At 42.2% G+C, this 21,292-nt stretch overlaps 1 protein-coding gene across 6 annotated transcripts in view; it reads right to left on the minus strand.

Moving 5' to 3' along the window:
- The window catches only part of CSTPP1 (centriolar satellite-associated tubulin polyglutamylase complex regulator 1), a 114,130-nt gene that overhangs the window by 73,943 nt on the left and 18,895 nt on the right, over positions 1-21,292 (minus strand). For 5 of the 6 annotated variants that reach the window (XM_053386766.1, XM_053386784.1, XM_053386746.1 and 2 more), the window contains exon 2: positions 13,191-13,293. In XM_053386766.1, coding sequence (XP_053242741.1) covers positions 13,191-13,270 — 80 coding nt within the window. In that variant the 5' untranslated portion in view covers positions 13,271-13,293. Of the gene's footprint in view, positions 1-13,190; positions 13,294-16,251; positions 16,299-21,292 lie in introns of all 6 variants that reach the window. The other variant, XM_053386756.1, reaches the window with a different exon arrangement.

Genomic DNA, 21,292 nt, shown 5'->3' on the forward strand with positions numbered 1-21,292 from the left:
CTTTGGCTGCAAACAGTGAGAGTCTATATAGACCAGGGCTTCCCAACTATTTTTGACCAGGAAATCAAAGGAAATGCCATGGGCATCCAAAAACAACAATTTCACAGGGGAAAACCCCAATAAGGCTCAGAATTCCCACCCACCAAAAAAGACAGGCCAAACAAATGAAACTCAGACCAAAAAAATAATTAGGCAGGCTTCCCCCCTCCAAAAAACAACCCCTCATTCAAAAAACATTGAGGGGCCAGGAAGCTTTGGAAAACACCAAAGTTGGTGTTTAGGTCACCATACAATACATGGAGCTATTCACACATTAAATAACAATAAACCCATCATGTACCATCATGTATACCTTAGCATGGTTCTTCAGGCAACCCCAGCTCTCTGAAAAGCATACATCAGAAAAATCTGCTTCTGCCCCACCCCACCCCATGCAAGGGCATTGTCTAAGCAGACTCTGGAACCAATACAAATGTTTTTACAATCTATTTCTTTTTTATACAAACTGTGACTCCCAATATGCACATGTCCTGATGTATGAAGAGGCCTTCCTTGTTACATTAGTGTGTTGGCTGCAGTGTGTAGGTATATCGCGTGAATGGTCCCCACGCTTCTTTCCAGGGCTGGAAAGTGGTTAGTTTAACTTCCAGTTTGCTAGTAAAACTGAAGTACTGTGTTGAGAAATAATGCATGTCTAAAAAAGTGTGTCGCCAACATGAAAAGTTTGGAAAGCTCTGGCCTAAACTGTGAAACTCTCTGTCATGGGAGATCCATCAGGCCCTCTTTGATGGGTTTCCAATACCACTTCATGACTGTACTGGGCTGTCAGACATTTGAAATCACTGTGCCTACTCTCTCACACACCTTGACATTGTTTTGAATGGGCTGTCCTTCATTCAGTTAATGGCTGTTTTTTAAACTTGTTGGTTTTTTCATTGTTGCTATTAGTTACCTTGGGTGTTTCAATCTGAAAGGCACTACAGTGGTACCTCAGCTTAAGAACTTAATTCGTTCCGGAGGTCCGTTCTTAACCTGAAATTGTTCTTAACCTGAGGTACCACTTTAGCTAATGGGGCCTCCTGCTGCCGCCACACGATTTCTGTTCTCATTCTAAAGCAAAGTTCTTAACCCAAGGTACTATTTCTGGGTTAGCAGAGTCTGTAACCTGAAGTGTCTGTCACCTGAAGCATCTGTAACCCGTACAGTGGTACCTAAGGTTACAGACGCTTCAGGATACAGACTCTGCTAACCCAGAAATAGTACCTTGGGTTAAGAACTTTGCTTCAGGATGAGAACAGAAATCACACGGCAGCAGCGCAGTGCGGCGGCAGTAGGAGGCCCCATTAGCTAAAGTGGTACCTCAGGTTAAGAACAATTTCAGGTTAAGAACGGACCTCCAGAACGAATTAAGTTCTTAACCCAAGGTACCACTGTATATAAAAGCCTGGTTTGCCCAGAAGAGGAAGCTATAGTCAGAAAGAAACTATGGCTTACTGTGAATGAGTAGAATGCTGGTGCCCACTGCTTAATTACACCTACTCCGCCCTGCTGCCTTCTGGGAGAAACAAATGAGGCTTAGATTAGTGTTACGTGCAAACCAACCCTCGTGGTTTGCTTCTCTCCAAACAAACTTTTTTACCAGCAGCTATTTGGCATTTTATTTAATTTGGGGTTAAGCGACTTAACCTTCCAAACAAATTGTTCAAGGCTTTTGAATTCCAAAAGATTAAATTTGACTGTCCACTAAGTAAGCCATGATCTTCTATATACGATCTTTCATGCAACAGAAAAGGTCAGTCGCTATTGCTGAAGGGTTTTCTTTAAAACATTCCATTTGAAGTTGTCCTAGAGTTTTGCACAGCGGCAGGGGAGTCCCACTATTCAATGCAATTCTGATTGACATGTTGTTGTTTAGTCGTTTAGTCATGTCCGACTCTTCATGACCCCATGGACCAGAGCATGCCAGGCACTCCTGTCTTCCACTGACTCCCGCAGTTTGGTCAAACTCATGTTAGTGGCTTCGAGAACACTGACCAACCATCTCGTCCTCTGTCATCCCCTTCTCCTTGTGCCCTCCATCTTTCTCAACATCAGGGTCTTTTCCAGGGAGTCTTCTCTTCTCATGAGGTGGCCAAAGTATTGGAGCCTCAGCTTCAGGATCTGTCCTTCCAGTGAGCACTCAGGGCTGATTTCCTTCAGAATGGATAGGTCTGATCTTCTTGCAGTCCATGGGACTCTCAAGAGTCTCCTCCAGCACCATAATTCAAAAGCATTAATTCTTCGGCGATCAGCCTTCTTTATGGTCCAGCTCTCACTCCCATACATCACTACTGGGAAAACCATAGCTTTAACTTATACAGATCTTTGTCGGCAAGGTGATGTCTCTGCTTTTTAAGATGCTGTCTAGGTTTGTCATTGCTTTTCTCCCAAGAAGCAGGCGTCTTTTAATTTTGTGACTGCTGTCACCATCTGCAGTGATCATGGAACCCAAGAAAGTAAAATCTCTCACTGCCTCCATTTCTTCCCCTTCTATTTGCCAGGAGGTGATGGGACCAGTGGCCATGATCTTAGTTTTTTTGATGTTAAGCTTCAGACCATATTTTGCACTCTCCTCTTTCACCTTCATTAAAAGGTTCTTTAATTCCTCCTCACTTTCTGCCATCAAGGTTGTGTCATCTGCATTTCTGAGGTTGTTGATATTTCTTCCGGCAATCCTAATTCCAGTTTGGAATTCATCCAGTCCAGCCTTTCACATGATGAATTCTGCATATAAGTTAAATAAGCAGGGAGACAATATACAGCCCTGTCGTACTTCTTTCCCAATTTTGAACCAATCAGTTGTTCCATATCCAGTTCTAACTGTAGCTTCTTGACCCACATAAAGATTTCTCAGGAGACAGATGAGGTGATCAGGCACTCCCATTTCTTTAAGAACTTGCCATGGTTTACTGTGGTTGACACAGACAAATGCTTTTGATTGACATACACAAGCACTAAATTTCTTGCAGCTCTCCTTCTGGCAAAAGATGGGGTGTGGAAGGGGAAATGATGTTTGTGTTACTTTTAATTATTATATTGAACTAGTTGTCAAGCTATCTGAAGAAGGGGATTTGGTACCAAAATGATTGTATCTGATAAATAAAACAGAGGTAAAGGGGTGGGGGGTGGGAAATCATTTATTATCTGCATCCAACTTACGGTATAGCAAGGAAAGGAAAGGCTATTGGCTGGCTACTAGTAAAATTAAATACCAGTGTAGAGAAAAAGGGCAAATTAATTCATCATGTGTCGAGTCTCCATTGTCTACTAACTGTGGAACAGAATTAATGGCAGCAAGACAATCTAACAGTGCTTGGGACCAAAGAACAGCAGAGCCCCATGTGCACAACCCCCCCCCAATATATTATTGCTTGCATTTTGAATATCCCCAGCCATAACTCTGCAACGACGTATGAATAATACAAAATTTAAATACATATATGCACTTGCATTGCATTGCAAATATAATATTTTTCTTTCAGCTCAAACTCTTAACTGCTCACACATCCTAGATGCCATTAAAAGAATTGCAAACATTTATGCATAAAACATCATGTTTTGGGGAAGTTCGACGAAGAGCTCCTGCTGAGATGGAAATCAGTCTTGCCCTTCATCTCTAAAATGAGAACAGTGACTTCTCTCACAGGGCTGTTGCAAGGATGAACAAAATAAGGACTTTAAAAGCCTCTTGCATATTAAAGAAGCAACATTCAGAAAAATAACAATCCCCAAACTGATGGAATTTTGCTTCCGCTATGATTGTGATTTACCATCATGATTAACCTACATATGCCGGTTTACTTTTCTTGCTTTGAATCACTTTACTTGTTTCAAGAGATATACTTTGGGAAGGAGGGAGGGTCAGTCCTAAAGAATGCTAGGCTGGCAAGGCTCTTGGTCAAATATAAGATAATATTAAACCCACTTCTGCCATTCAAGTATACCATAGTGGTATAAGTGTGAAAGATCCCAGTTCAAATCCACCTTAGGCCCCAACTCAGCAGGGGACCTTAAGCAAACTATTATTTTCTTAGCTTCAGTGTTCCCATCTGCAAAATGGGAATGACACTGGCCTACCTTATGAAAGCACTGAACTCCACTGAAATGTTAGGTGCGAAATGCTTTGAACCGTTAGATATGTTGTATAAATGCTGTTTTATTCTTAAAATAAAGGCAGAAAGAGAGAGATATCACTGTCTAGGTCATCTGGAGCATGAAGAGCACTTTAAGTGAAAAGTCTCTGCCTCTTTAGGGATTTTCAGTATCTGTGAATTTAGATAGAAACATTTTTAAGGAATGATGTAAAAACCCCAGTAAGACACCTGCTTCATTTTCAGACAAATTTAGCTACAAAACATTTTTACACAGTTTGATGTTTAGGCCTTTGGTGGGAGAGGATATCAAGAGGCGCTCTAGAGATGCTGCAGATTTGCTGGTGTATATTCACATAAGTGTTGTTGTTTTTCTTGTTTTGAGGGAATATGTTCAGGTCTCTAAACTTAATAACGATGGGATTAAATCCACACTATCAACACAGCTAAAACCTCTGGGTCACTCCGTTGCACATTCCAAGAAGGAATGTCAAATTCTCTCCCCCCCCCAAAAAAAAAACCCCTATTCCAGAATCTAAGCAGCATTTTGGATGTGGGAAGAGAGGTCTTCAAGGACAAATGACTTTATTCCAATGTAAACAAGCTCTGGATTCTAGGAAGGTTGGGAAATAAATCCCAAGCACTCCCCTTTACAAGGCAGCCACTCAAGCTGGAATCTGATTGGACTGGTTTAAAATATTGTGGTCCTCTCCATTAAGCTAAAATATCCAGAGTCATTATTCACTCAACAGTGATTTTATATAGCTCTCCACAGAGTTCACCAACACTTCCACACCCAAGTAGTTAACAATAACATCAGGCAATAGGCATCCTAAAACTGAGAATAAAAATAGCTTCATGTCAGACTTCCTATGGTTCATGTTATTCCTCACCGGGGGGTGGTGATCTGAATATTATTATTATTATTATTATTATTATTATTATTATTATTATATTTCATTCGCCATTTTCAGGTATCCTTGTTAGGTGTTAAGCAAGGCAGCAGATGGGGGTTGTGAAGATGAGTGGGCTAACTCTGACAGTAAGAGCTGTTCGACAGTGGAATTTGCTGCCAAGGAGTGTGGTGGAGTCTCCTTCTTTGGAAGTCTTTAAGCAGAGGCTTGACAACCATATGTCAGGAGTGCTCTGATGGTGTTTCCTGCTTGGCAGGGGGTTGGACTCGATGGCCCTTGTGGTCTCTTCCAACTCTATGATTCTATGAACTCTGCCCCACCATTGCTCACCTCCATGAGCTGGAGAATGAACTTCTGAAGTGGGGCGACTCTTGTACTCATGCAAACGCTCCATGCATTTCAGAAAAATGATTTTCCATAGTGTCTCGCTGCTGAGATATCATAGCTCAAGAAGTCAGATTATAGGAGGCTGCCCACTTCAGACATCCGCCTTTCAGCTTACATAGGATGACAAGAATAGTGGCAGGGGGACTGAAGCTAGTGCACTTCCCCTTATGTCCCCCTTGCATGCTAACACCCAACAGGAACACCTGAAGGAGATTATTGTCAAATTACTTACCCAGAACTCTTCCTTACGGCATACATTATGCAAGCAAGAAAAACAGCCATTCCATTCCTTGCAAAATGGAAGGGTTGTGCCAATAAATGTCACTTTCTTGCTCTATTCAGAGCAGAGCAGATGACAAGCAGAAACTGAACAGCCCCACCATACCATGTAGAAGATATGCAACTATTCATCCTGATGCATTTTACTGTTTATTCTGAAGGCACAGAACACCACCTTTGGCTCACTGAGCACAAGTAAGTGGCTCCCAAGAGCAGGCTGGTCAGAAGATGTCAACATGCCAGCCTTTTCCCTACATTTAGATTAAATCCTCGTCACATTTTATCAGCAGAAAGGAAAGCCCAATTAGTGGAAGGAAGAGAATATGCTTACAGCTCCACATCTCTGGCTACCAATTACAGGAAAGCACAACTAGCCAAAAGAAATGAAGACTCGGTGGATACTATTCCAGTAAACCTCACATATGTAGAAACCCACTCAGATACTATGCTTCAGTATTTTATTCTGAAAGTAATGAACAAATCTACCAGAAGTAAATCTAAAGCTATGCAGCTAGCTGAGAGTCTGCAAATATGGCAATCTTTGAGCTTCTGCCAACCTGTTACCATCTTCTGACTGCGTGCCCCATCCATCTTATTTTTGCCAAGCAAAAACCTAAAACTAGTATAACTTCATCAATTCACTTAGAGTCTTCAACAAGCTCTATGCATCCAGCTTTATGATGTTACAATAGATCTTCGGCAGCTGTGAACCGGCAAGAGTAGCTGAAGTAGTAATGCCATCTGGCTGCTATTGGCTCAGTAGCAGTGACGGCAGGCAAATGCTTGATCAACATTTCTCTCTCCTTTCTTGGTCATACATAAGCGCCTCCTCACTCCACTTCTCATCTACTGTGATTTCGCAGCCCAAAATTCCAGGAAGGGCCTTGCAAATCAGGGTTTGCAATGGCCATGCATTATTCTGAACCCATGAGCAAGCAAAAGAGAGGAAAAGACGAATGGGCTTGCACACAAACCAGTGGCCAGCTGCCTTAACCCTGGTGACTTCAACCATATATCTGAACCAGGTCCCAGGATTGGAGCTAGAGTGTAGGTTGCACACAGAACAAGAACTGATTCACCTATAAACAGAAAACTTCTGTTACCAGATTGGGCAGGAGCCTACAAAGTCCAGCTGGCTCTTGCTTCTCTAAATCCAGGTAGTGGCTGCTGCCTGCTAAGCCAGTCAGGCACTTGTCAAATTCTGAGAGGGTTTCCTAATATTAGGGAATTGATGGGACATTGCAGAATCAACCTTTTAGTGCATAGTATACCTATTATACTGAAATGGGAGTTTATTACTACAATGTCCTTCCTTCCTTCCTTCCTTCCTTCCTTCCTTCCTTCCTTCCAAGTGCATGCATTTGGTAACAGACACAGAAAGAGCTAAGAATATGGTTCTTGTGAGCACAAGCAATGGTATAGTGCCCTGGTGAAATATACTCAAGATGAAAGATACTAAACAAACACACCATATCCCTAAACTCTGAGCCAAAACTTCCACATCCTGCTTGAGGGCCGGATCCGGCCCAATCACCTTCTAAATCCAGCCTGCAGACCGTCTGGGAATCAGTGTGTTTTTACATGAGTAGAATGTGTGCTTTTATTTAAAATGCATCTCTGGGTTATTTGTGGGGCATAGGAATTCATTCATTATTATTTTTCAAAATATAGTCCGGCCCCCCACAAGGTCTGAGGGACAGTGGACTGGCCCCCTACTGAAAAAGTTTGCTGACCCCTGTTCTTGAGTGAACAGGAGGATCTGCTGCAAGATCCACCTTTAGTTGCAACCCTATGCACAATATCTTGGGTGTATGTCCCGGTATCACGTCTTTCTTTCTGTATAACACTGGGGTATACAGTAGAGGCATACCAAGCCCTTTGTGAGCTAGCTTTTCCTTTTCAGCACTTATGGGAGCAGGGTATCTTAGCTAAAACAGAAGACCTGTCAGGAATCAGCAACAGAAAATCCCAGTGGAAGCTCTGAGCCGAAAGGATCACTTCACAGCCAGGTTGGTGACAGCAGAAGTTTCACACATGCCACACAGCTTGCTGCAGCCAGCCAGTATTGCTGAGATAACATTGTCATCTCTTCACTGGAGCAGGGCAATGCTAAGGCCTTGGGGAAGAGTAGGGTGGGGAGTGAATAAAATCCTAAAAGAAAGGAAAGAAAGAAAAAAAGAAGGAAGGAAGGAAGGAAGGAAGGAAGGAGGGAAGGAAGGCATGTGCCCTGGGACTACAGAATGCTAATATCAAGGTGAAAACACTCAGAGAAGCACACCATATCCTGAAACCCTGCACCAAAACATCCACATCCTGCTGAATAGGCTTGATGATGACAAAAAACAGACTCTCAAGCCCTGGGGCTTTTCTCCCATCTTGCTGTCTGGTGGCTCAATCAAAGGCCAGAACATTCTGCTGTCACTACAATTATTATTTTTACTTCAAAATGACCCCCGGTTCCTGTACCCCAACCAATGTTTCTACAAAATAATCTAGAGGAAATTAAGAAATCCCACAATCGTCTCTCAGCTGACACAAAAATCTCTCAGCTGACAAACGTGAAAACTCTTGATGTTCCTTTTGAAGAGGTAGATACCTCAGGACAGGCAGTGTATTTCATTGTGCTCTCAGCAAGGATGTTACATTTATTAGAAAAATCAAGGAATACAAATGTACAAAAGGAATTATTTTCCTTCAAAAGATGCAGAAACTGGGCTCACAAATGAAATTATTTCAGTTTGGGCCTTACAGCAATAACCGTAAGGATGTAGACCCCAGTTTGGGTTTTTAGTGTTTACAACTGACACCCTATTTTTACTGAGTTTGCTGTGAAACATCACTGGTCCCGCGTGCATTTGTCTGCTGCTGAGCTAGTGGCTGCAGTACTATTTTTTCACCATCTGCAATGATGGCAGAAGAGACCTCCCTCTTCTGGCTACTGTCACAAAGGTACAGAGAATAAAACACGAGGGTCTAACTGAGTGGTGACCAAACTTGGCCCTCCAGCTGTTTTGGGACTACAATTCCTGTCATCCCTGACCACTGGTCCTGTTAGCTAGGGATGATGGGAGTTGTAGTCCAAAAACAGCTGGAGGGCCAAGTTTGGCCACTGCCCAGTTTAAAAGGAGCACCCTGGTGCCTTAAATGGAACACCGAGGAGTCTGCCACGTGCTCTGACCCTCCTAGAAAGATTATAGCAGCCTGCCAAAGAAATCGTTGCCAACCCCCAGAGCTTAAGATAACCACTGACAAAGTAAAACTTAAGAGATGGGGGAAAAACATTTTTCAAGCTATGCCTCAGCTGCTTCCCACTCCAGGTCTTGCCCCCCTTGGGATAACGATATGTCTAGCTATAACTGTCAAAAAGAAAAACAGAATAGCAGCACCTGAAAATGTCTTCCTCTCCTGCATAAGCTTTTCAGAGACTCTGGGGAGTATTCAGCTTGAGCAGAAAACCCTTCTGGAATTTCATATCCTTCCTTTAGGAGTGTTAGAGAAATGCAACCCCACTTTCAGAAAGTCTTGATCTATCTGAGCACACCGGCAATCATTTACTCGTATTCTAGGGCGATGTTACATTCACAGAAACAATCACATGTTTGTTTCACCAGAGTACCACAGCCAAGAGAGGATGTGGAGGCTCAACAGATCAAGAACTGGAGAGTCAGGTAAACGTCTTGATGAGGTGGGAGTGGGACAATACTGCTGATAAATATTTTAAAATGTTTTTAAAAGCAGAATGAGGAACCTTTCATCATTACTTTGCGGTCTTCATACTCTGAAATTTTAAGTACATACAATGTATTTCATGGACAGGGGCGGCGGTGGCAATAGCTAAGCGAAAGAGCACGTGCTTAGCATACAAAAATTGTCCTTTCAATCCCCAGCATCTCCAGGTAGGACAGGGGGTGTCCCCCTTCAAAAACTGGGCTAAATGGACTCATGGCGCAACTTAGGAAGGCAGCTTCCTTCATTCCCATGCAATTTATGCTTATTCTAATGCTTGCACTGAAGAGGTGCTCAAATGATTATCTCATCTGGGTCTTCAACGGCCTGTCATGACCCTGGAGTCAGATTCCCCATCTTCAGGGAATGAGGTCAACAACTCTGAATTAAAAGGGGAATTACACACAAGATGAGCCTGTGATGCCAGTGTCACTGTGACCTGAGGATGTCGAATTGACAACTTCTGATTCAAGAGTACTCCAGTGCAGAATCCCCAGATTCCACCCTGGTGCTGGACCGTTTTAACAGACGAGGCAACTTTCAGTGAAGGTAGATTTTGTAATTGGGATATAGCTGCTGCTCATATATAGGGCTCAGTCTAAGTCCGACTTGCTGAAGCAGCATCAAAGGTCTGTGCTCTGTTACTATCCAGCCTGGACCCTGCACAAGATGAGCTCGTCTCTCTGCAGAACAGGGCCTCCTTGATTCCAGCAGGGAGGGAATATGCTTTTGACAGAGGCTCAAACCACATTTTGAGTGCTAATATTGTTGTGGTTCTTGTGGTTATTTTAGTTGGGATCTTTGGCGATTATCTTTGTGTTACGTGAGGAAATGCTATTTTGTTCATTAGTTATGAATCATGGAGGAATACGTTTAGTGTGTTATGACTGATTTTAAATGTATTTCCATGAACTGCATGAATTTATTTCATGTATATGATTCTTATTGCTACAACTTGCTTTCAGGTCCTGATAGGAAGCAATGGATAAGTCAAATAAATACTGACTTCCCCCTTTCTTTCTTATTTTTTTCATTTTTAACACAAAGCAGACTCTTAAGTTGGAGCTGGAGAAAGGCAAATGGGAAGAGGTTGATTAAGCCTGTCTTCTTTAGTCCTTTTTTCTGCTCAAAATCCACCTTCTCCAGTCTGTTTCTCCACCAATTTAGCAAAACATACAAGGACCTTGAAGGTTCCCCAAACCTTTCCAACTATGGGTAAAACAGTCACTGAGAAAAGGAAGTTTTTAGCTGAGAAACCAAACGGAGAGGGAAGCGTTAAGCTGCTTCTTCCTGTCCATCCATTTTTCCATCAGATGCTGATTTTTTTTAAAGCAGAGGACAGTATCAGGGAGCTGTACAGAGCATACGTTCGCACCTTCCATACACAAGTTGCTGGATGATTCTCTTCTTTATGTCTTTGCTTACAGAAGAATTCTGCTGGGAAGCAGTGAGGAATGTTAAGAATCCCAACAATGTCCACTACACAGACAGCCACCTGTGTCACACACAGCATGGCATTTCCCCACTTGGCCGGGGTTTTTTTTCTTCTTCACAAGCTGTGACCTCCCTTATCCCTATTGACCTAAAGACAAACACTTCATTCCTGCAATTCCCCATTATTCCAGCTTGTAGGCTTGAGCAGTCACAGCCTCATTTTTAGGATGCTAAATTCTTTAATGCATTCATTCAGCCCTTCACATTGTCTGTCTTATCTAAACGAAGGGCTAAAAGAGGCAAGACAAAATTCCTATTCCTCTCTGCAAATCCAAATTCTACTTTATTCGGTCTGCTTGCTCTCTTTTAAAATGAAAATTGCATTTCTTCATATTCTGACAAGAGAATAAAGGCCGAATGTGTGTGCACCAGGGGTAAAGCACAGCCTAAAATGACAAACCTAGACAGCATCTTAAAAAGCAGAGACATCACCTTGCCGTATAGTTAAAGCTATGGTTTTCCCAGTAGTGATGTATGGAAGTGAGAGCTGGACCATAAAGAAGGCTGATCGCTGAAGAATTGATGCTTTTGAATTATGGTGCTGGAGGAGACTCTTGAGAGTCCCATGGACTGCAAGAAGATCAAACCTATCCATTCTTAAGGAAATCAGCCCTGAGTGCTCACTGGAAGGACAGATCGTGAAGCTGAGGCTCCAATACTTTGGCCACCTCATGAGAAGAGAAGACTCCCTGGAAAAGACCCTGATGTTGGGAAAGATGGAGGGCACAAGGAGAAGGGGACGACAGAAGATGAGATGGTTGGACAGTGTTCTCGAAGCTACCAGCATGAGTTTGATCAAACTGCGGGAGGCAGTGGAGGACAGAAGTGCCTGGCGTGCTCTGGTCCATGGGGTCACAAAGAGTCGGACACGACTAAATGACTAAACAACAACAACAACAAATGCCCACAAAAGAATCTGTTTAAACCAACCCCCCTCCCCCTGCTATATCTGAAAGTGAGGGAATGAAATAAAGAGATGATTCTCAAAAATAAGAGAAGTGCTTGTCAGTGGAGATAATCAGAGGGACAAGGCACTATGGAGAACACCAAGCCTTCTTGTGAAAGAGCCTCATGGTGAGAAGAGCACTTTATACTTAAGAGTTTCTCCACTATTTGGGCTGTCGAGAAGAGTAAGAAGAGAAGCACCAATTCCCTGCCTAAAAACCTGTTGCTTTAGGACAAGGATGGGGAACCTGTGACCTTACAGATGTTGTTGGACTTCCAACTCCCATCAGCTCCAACCAGCATGGCCAATGGCCAAGGATAATGGGAATGTAGTCCAGCGACATCTGTAGGGCCAGAGGTTCCCCACCCATGCTTTAAGATTTTTGTCCAAACCTGTTATACATTAAAATAATTTTGGAAGAAATATGAAAGGTAAAGCTATTATTGTTACAGCACTATATAACTGATTTCAGTTATTTCAAATACAGCCTTGTTGTCAGGCACAATTTAACGTGCGGCTGGATCAAACATGCCAAATCCCATCCACACTAGTCATCCTTGAGAGCAGAATTTCATTTAGATTTGTTGGTGCGTGTTCCCCATAAATTAAGTTTGGGTTCAAGAATCTCCATCCCTACAGGAACAAAAATTAATTACAAAGATAAACATAACTATAGGTGTGATAGGCATGTTTGTATCAGCCACCTTGTTATACAAACAACCATCAATCTCCAGGCCAGGAGACTTGTTCACAACAATGGTAAAAGATTCAGGCGGGTAGCCGTGTTGGTCTGACGCATAAAATAAATAAATAAATAATTGTCCAGTAGCACCTTGTAGACCAAGTAAGTTTGTTCTGGTATAAGTTTTCGTGTGCATGCACCAGAAGAAGGCAGCAATAGTTGGTTGTATATATAGTAAGTTATATTTCTAAGGCTAAGCATAGAGTTGAGCTGGACTTGGTGCAGACATGTTATATGTATGGGCTAATATGGTATTTGCTGTCACAGTCCCATTCTGTGTTTGTCCTTCCTGTTGCTCTGATCCACTTTCAGACTAAGTTTGCTGTACTAGTTACAGAAAGGTAGCCGTGTTGGTCTGCCATAGTCAAAACAAATTTTTTTTTTCCTTCCAGTAGCACCTTAAAGACCAACTAAGTTAGTTCTTGGTATGAGCTTTCGTGTGCATGCACACTTCTTCAGTAGTGTGCATGCACACGAAAGCTCATACCAAGAACTAACTTAGTTGGTCTTTAAGGTGCTACTGGAAGGAAAAAAAAAATTTGTTTTGCTGTACTAGCTAGTGATGTACTTACTATTCAGTGAAGAATCTGGCAATACCATATTGACTAATATCGTCTCTGCTTTCCAACAGCTGGCTCACTGCATCTTCCATATACGTGAGGACGTGTTGTTGAGCTGAAAAAGAGGGAACATAACGAAACTGAAACGTATGACTAGCCTTGGATATAACCCTATGGCTTAAAATAGTGGTTGGCAAACAAGTCTTCAGGACAGTACAACCCACAGCAAACTTCTCCTTCTAAGAGATCCCAAAGGGATGTTTTCTCAGGGGCAGTTGGGTACCCATCAAAGTAGCATTTATAAAAGTTGACACATTAGAGTCCAAATGACTCACTAAGCAGAACTGTACATTTTCAAGACTGCTGGTATAAGGGTTGTTAGAGCTTGACAAAGGACACTATTCATTTGCTGTAGAGTTTTTGGACAAGGACAACTTGGTGAAATGCTTTAGCAACTTTACTGCTTTCACAAAAGGCCACACAAGTGGAAGGATATTGGCATGGATGTGCCCTTCTTTCAGCCACTTTGATGCCAACAACAAACAGGGGTTTTTTCCTGAACTGCTTTAGTGTTGTTCTAGCAGTACATCTGCAGTAATGTTCCTCACCCCATGTAAGAAAAGGGGTGGAATTATTCCTCCAGCCTAAGAATAACCTTGCTTTAAACTGTGAAGCACAAGAGATAGAGACCAGGGTCTAGTATGAAGGCACGTGAGACAGTTATTCTCCTGGGATTAAATTGGTCTGGGTCTGGTCAACAGGCGAGGGAGGTCTCCTGAGAACCATATGCATGCCACCTTCAATCATGTGATGAAAAAAAAAGTGTAATATAAATGTATATAAAAATAATTGTAAAAGCTCAAGCAAGAGAAAGGGTGAGCACACTAACACAAAAAAGAGGGGGAAGCGTTTTTCAAATGGTGGAAGATTTCAAATGGTAGAATAAATAGATTCGACTTCCAGCAAACATTGTGCTGATATAACTGCTGCATGCAATAAGTACCTCAAACATAGAGCTGCCACATTCTGCGACACCCAGCTAGTTATGCCTGTTGGGCTCCATAATCATGCATTACAAGCAATTCTAGTTAGTGGTGTGTGGATTGCTAAAGAGCACAAGAGCGCTTATTGGAACAATGGAATTTAGTTGGTCCAGCCATGCACAGAGTCCTCTCAGTAGAAGCCCAGTTAGAAAAGGAAGTGCATAAATCTGGACTGATGCATCCTTCTAATTAAAAAGAAATGCAAAAGACACAGTAATGTTCCAGAATCAACTAATAAGGAACGCAGACAAAGCAATCCTATTGAAGTTATCAGAAGGTCCATTCTTAATGCACACAGGTCCATCCTTAAACTATAGCTCAACAGTTCCAGTACAAGATTGTCAACTGAAACTGGACGGTATGGTCATATTTAGAATCTTATCTGGGGTAGTTGTCCTTATCCTGCAAGTGAGCAGCTTCAGAAAGTGGTAAGGGATAAAAGGGACCTAGAGCACCTTATCAGCTGAATCAGCCCTGACAATCAATGGGTTGACAGATGTTACAGGCAGATAATTCTCATATCCAGATAATTTCAAAATCAGATGATTGCTGGCTGATGTAGACAAGTTTATTACCAACAGCATAGCTTAATACATGCTAGTAGTACAAAAAGTTACCAGCTACTTTTTCCACCTGTACAGTGTTGACAGTCAAATGGGATTTTTTTCATCTAAAATTATTTGGGGAACTTTACAAATTTAACTTGCATTTCTGATATGTTTAACTCACTTTTACATTGACTTGGGATTTGCTTGTGAAAGAGAGTTATATTGTAACAACTGTCTACTAACAATAGAAATCTATCTGACTTTACACAAGGGCTTTGTCAATTGCACTGGCTTCTAGTCTGTTTTCAGGTCCAATTCAAAGTGCAGCTTGGGGTCAGGTTACTTTTTTAAACGTATTTTTATTAAAGATTTCTTGGTTTACAAAAGTATGTGAAATGTCTCTTTTTTCAAGTTACATTTTCTACAGATCAGTTTCATTTGTTGAGACATTAGTGTTACCGTACATTAGGAAGAAAAGGGGGAAAGAGGTGGAGGGGGCCATGGTGAGTGGGGGTGGAGTCGGGTGGTTATGTTTCTATTTTACTTAATGTATGTGTGGGGTTTTGTGTCAGCGTCACTTGTGTGGGTTCTCTTTACTCTTCGCTTGTGTTCCTTTGCTGGTGAGAGAGGTTGGGGTTGGCCTAGGGTGTGGTTGTTTGTTTGTGATTGGCTGTGGTGAACTTTGTTTTCATGTGTGAGTGGGGGGTGTGTGTTTTTGAATCGGGTTAGCCATATTGATTCGTATGCTGTTGGTGGATTCTTGTCAATGTCTTGTTGGACTGTGTATGTGATAAAGGGGAGCCATACCAGGTGAAGGCGTCTTCTTCCATTTGTCCCCATGTCAGTTTCAGTTTATTGGATACTTTTTCTAATAATGCCGTTTCCCATACTATTTGGTACCATTGGTCCATGCTTACTCCTGGGGGTCAGGTTACCTGAAGAATGACCTCCACTCATATGTGCCTAACAGGACTAAAACCACGTTTTGTGGCACTTCTGCAGGTGATCCTGTATTTTTGTATACGTACAACTGTTTTCAAAACAGATATTTTTTTAAAAGAACAGTATTCTCTAAGAAAACAGCACAAGGAAACCTACTTCTTGGTTAAGAACAGCTAATGATACATTTGTTCCTTGCCATCTTACTGCGACTATTTCTCTCTCCCCCCCATATCTCTCTCACCTTCCTCAACATCCAGTCTGACTCAGAAGACCCACAGTTCTGCAAGCCACTGTAGTTGTGCATGCTAACTTCTTCCACCCACACATGGTACTTACAATGGAAAGCTCTTTCATCTTGTCATAGCTGACAGGTGGGAAGGCAGGGCAGGTGGACCCAAGGAGAAGCCTAGAGAAGACGATTTGCTAGTGGGCACTATGATTAAAACTTCAGGTGAGTTCTGATTGTTATCAGGGACTTTTTCTGTCTAGAACATTATTTAGTACAATGGCAGAATGGGTAAAGCACACCCTGGAAAATACCTTGCAGCTGGTGGTAAGACTGTGAGCCAGAGGTTCAAAGATATTATCTGGCAATAAAAGATACAGGGCGTAGCTTTATTTAATTATTTTAATGCAAAGGAATAATTTTTTTAATTTATGTGAGTGATTAAAGAAAAATAACTCCACGCACCTGTGATGCCTCAGGGAGGAACGAGTCGTGCAACTCAGTCACACTCCTAAGTTAACAGCAACCAGGTTATTTTCTTCTCCTCCTCCTCCCTCCCTTTCCCCTGCGTGCCCAAGTGCTGTGCTCAGTGATCTCCTCCCAGAAATTGTCTGAGCCAGCAACGGCACTCATTAAATCCAAATGCAACATGCTAGTAAAAAGTCCTCACCTCTCACCTAAGAACCTCTTACCCAATTACAACAGGCAGGGATTCCCCCCCCCTCCACACTTTGGTCTTGAAGATGCTCTTCCCATCTGGTCTGGTCCTGTGTCCAAGCCCAGAGATCTGAACATAAGTTAACTGTTCACACACACACTTACAAGTGTGGAACGAGCACCTTGTAATCTGCATCTACAAGATGACACGGCGCAATCCATATTTACAAGTTTATATATCAGAAAGTCTCATAATTCTGTAATGACAGCATTCAGTGTTAGAAGATATCTCCAAGCCAGCTGCAATTTCTGATCATCACAAGCAAACACATCTATTAGCTAAATGTTATAACAAATTCACTTGTTTTTAGAAGGTTTTGAAGAATTAATTAACTCTGAAATTCTTCTATCCACCTCTTTTGAAGTTTCCCTTTCTCCACTTTTTTTGTTCCTTTCATGGGGTTATTAAAGATAAGTGGTCCATTTAAAGTAAGATGGTACAAGGTTAAAACAGTTAATCAACCAATGCAGATAACATATTCAAACATAGATATCTATACAAGAAAGGTCAGGTGAAAGAAAACAGGAAGGGTGGTAGGTGAAGCAGACAACAAAGTTATCATAATCACCACTTAGGTCTTATCAATGAGACATGGTTATTTGTAACATTTTATTTTTATTGCCTCATTAAACCACAAATCTCGCTCTTAAAAAGGAAATAAATTTAGTATTAGTAAAGTTAATCTGTGTTCTGATCAGAGTTCTAACAAGCATTTTATCACACACCTGTGAAAGTTAAATCATTTGACCGCACTGTAGGCAGACAATGAGAAGCTGATAAGAATCAAGTTCTAATACACAGGATCCAAAGGAATCAAATGGTTCTGTTGCTCCGAGGTAAATCAGTAACCAAGCAGATGGAGGCACATCAAATAATGATTGGCATTATGGCAAATGCAGTACAATACTAGTAGTGCTGAAGCAGAAAGAAAAGCAGCTGTGTTGCCCCAGGAGAAAAAAACACACAATAAAAACATCAACCCTGGGGCAATACCTTTATTTGGAAATTGAAAATATCACAACATTATGTAAAGGCTTTTGAGGTCTCCAGAATTCATCATCAGACTAGATGGTGAACAGGAATACCCATGGCAATGGTTGTTTTTTGTAATTACAGAGATAGGGAAACAACCATTGTATATATTTGCTTCCCAAGAGGTCCCAGTGTGACCTAATTAACATCTAACACAGCCGAATCTGACCATCTGTTGTCTTACCCTGGGCTTCTCCACATTTTAGAATTTTTTAGCTGTTAATCTGCTTTCCCCCATTTGAATTAGACCAGAGTAGTCCACAGCTGCATGTATTTGAATTTTTATATGAAGAACAACCTTGGTCTTTCCTGGTCATACCAACAGGTATTTTCCCCTGCTTTTCAATTTGTTGATTCTATTATGCTAATTAAGTAGCAACAGGGTATGCCCACATATAGCTATGTGTGCACCTTGTTATGAAACAAATTCCCTACCCAACAGCTGTGCAAAAGCTCACAGTCAAATTGGGCAGCTGTAAATTTGCTTGTGCAGTTTTCTGGTTTTGTTTAAACCTGAGGGCTCAAGACTTCCGGGTTAGCGCCATCGGCTAATGGCGGATTCCCTCCGAGCTCCGGAGGGAATCGGCTCCGCAGGATCCGGGTCTTGCCGCTGCAGCGACCCTCAGAAATCACAGGCGCTGAAGCCTGTGAACTTGGTGACACGGCGGGCACCATTTGCGCCCCCCCCAACCCGCGAAGGAGCCTTTTTAAAGGCTTCGGAACGGGGGACGGGGTGAGCGGCGCGGTGCTGAGAGTCGACTGCTTCTCCTGCGGAGTGAAGCCGCAAGCCATGGTCGGAGAGCGCTGACTTCTTCTTGTGAACAATTGGACTCTAAAAGCAACAACCCGTGAGTAATACGGAAATTGGATTTGTAAAGAATTTTTTTTTTTTTAATTAGGCACGATCGGGGAAGGCGCAAACAGGAAGTCCGTCTCCCCGTCTTATAAATAATCTAAAGCAAGGACTAGCTAACTAAGGTCGAGAGAATTTCTTCTTCTTTATTGGGTAAAAGACATTAATTTCACGATTTGGCAGTATAAGTAATTTCACTGGAGGATAAGAGCTAATTTTGAGAGCTGAAGTGCCACCCCCCCGGACCCGGGAGTGATCCGCGAGAGAGCCTGTTGAGGAGATATAGAAGAGTTTGACAGCTGTCAAATTAGCTGTCAAGAAGGAAAAAGAGAACTTTGTTTCTGCTATCTCTGCTGGATATATTTGCTACAATTTGGTTATATTTTGTTGAAAACAAGGAAGAACTGATACAAACTAACTTGATTTTTGGATTTGAACTGGAAGGAAGATAAAGTAACCAAAATCCCTCTAGAGGGGATTTTGGGACATTACAAGAATGGCTGAAGGAGGAAAAATTCAAGCTAAATTGGACAGAGTGTTTCTTCTCTTGAGAAAGTTACAAGGCTAAATTGATGTTTTGGCTACAAATGTTGCAACTCTGGACTTAACAGTAAACAAATCCATTGAATTTGATAAGGACTTGACTCATGAAGTCCATGCAGCTGGACAAGAAGAGAAACTTGAAAGATTTGAGAGTGTGGAGAAAGAGATATATGTTGTTTCTGAGGAAAAGGAAGGAGGAGATGTAATGTTGCAGATGACAAAGGAGAGCCAGAGGCCTGACATGATGGCTACAAAGGAAAATAAGTACTGGATGATGAAAATCTGTTTTGAATTGAAGATTGAAGAATGGAGAGATCTCCTTATGTGGAGATCTGAAGACCTATGGATTACAAATTTGATTAAGGTGAAAGTTGGAGCTTTTGGGACATTTGGACTTAAAAGGAGTAAGAAACAAGATTCAGGCTCCACTTTTAAGTATGGCGGTCTGGCTGGAAGAAATATGGACCCTATCGGGACAGAGCTTCTCCGAGATCTGGTGTTTAATATTAAGGACTACCAAAAAAACCGGCAGAGAGGAATTGAGAGAGAATTAAGAGCCTCGGACGTGAGGTCTCCAGGCTGATAGTAGACTAAGACTGATGGACATTTGTTGGGGATTGAAACCGGGAAAGGGGGGGGTTGGGAATCCAAAGGGTGCAGAATTATAATCTGTTTTTTTTATTTTGTTTTGTTATTAGTATGAAAATTGGGGAATTCGTGGAAGGGAATTTGGGTCGACTTTAGAAAAAAGTTTTAAGAATGAGCACTGATGTTTAAATACTGATGTTTATAAGTTAAAATTGGTGTGTGTGTTTTTTAATGAATTAAATATAAAAAGGTCAAAAATTGGGGACAAGAACTTGTTGAATTAACAATTTGAATTGGAATATAAGAAGGGGAGGTGTGGGGAAGTCAGGGAAATATGTTATTGAAAATAAGGATTGTAAACTTTATGTGTTTTTAACTTTTTTCTTTTTTCTTTTTGATTTCTTAATGTATAAAGGTGGAAAAACTCAATAAATATCTTTAAAAAATAAAAATAAACCTGAGGGCTCAAAAGAAAATATCTTGCCATATAATACAAACACAAGAATGTCATCATGCTACACTTTGCTTGGCCACACACAGGTGGTACTGTAAACTACAGTGTGACAATAGCCTTCAGAGAGCTGTGGGGCCTTCACAGCAGTGTCTGAGGGCAGCGTGGCCTAGGTGGGCCACAGAGCAATAGTCATGACAGGCGAGGGCAGTTCCTCAGCAACTGTCCTGGTCCACTGCCGCTATTGTTCACCTAACAGCCGGTGCCATTTCAGCCTTCTCCTGTGAGCAGGATAGTTGCTGAACAGCTGACCCGATCTGTTGTGACTCTTCCTTTGTGGCTCATGTAGGCTGTCAGCCTCCCTTCATGGGAGAATGCATAAAGGGAGGGGGGGTTCCTCTGTGGCTAATTTGAGCCTACTTCTGCTGCAGTTTCCCCCTTCCTCACAGGAGAAGCGGTAAGGGGAAGGGAGGTTTGGCAAGGTCCAAAGGGAGAGGGGAGGGAGATATCTATCTTTCCTTTGTGCCTTTCAAGCCTTTCCTCTCTCTCCAGGTAAGAGCACTCTGTTAATGTTCAGAGGTACCTGATTTGGGGGTTCTCCCACTCTCTGCCTCAGGCGGAAGCAGCAGCATGAGGTGGAAAGGGAAAGGGTCTACTGGGTTACCTTAGGCAATTGAAAAATGGAGAGTAGGGGAGCAAGTAAAGGTAAAAGACCCCTGGATGGTTAAAAAGGTAAAAGTAAAGGACCCCTGACAGTTAAGTCCAGTTGCAACACTCATCAGTCAAATTCAACTATGGGGTGTGGCGCTCATCTCTGCTTTCAGGCAGAGGGAGCTGGTGTTAGTCTGCATACAGTGTTTCCGCATTATGTGGCCAGCATAACTAAACCGCTTCTGGCGCACGGGACACCGTGACGAGTGCCAGAGTGCACGCAAATGCCATTTACCTTCCCGCTGCAGCGGTATCTACTTATCTACTTACACTGGTAGACTTTTGAACTGCTAGGTTGGCACAAACTGGGACAAAGCAACAGTTCATCCCGTTATGCAGATTTGAACTGCTGACCTTCTGATCAGCAAGCCCAAGGGGGTTGTCAATGAAGGTTTTGTGCAAATCTGAGGGACCAATTCTTGGGCTGTAGCCCTCTCCTTGCACTGTTTATTCTGTTAT

The sequence above is a fragment of the Podarcis raffonei genome, chromosome 1 (assembly GCF_027172205.1).
Source record: "Podarcis raffonei isolate rPodRaf1 chromosome 1, rPodRaf1.pri, whole genome shotgun sequence".
NCBI lineage: Eukaryota > Metazoa > Chordata > Lepidosauria > Squamata > Lacertidae > Podarcis > Podarcis raffonei.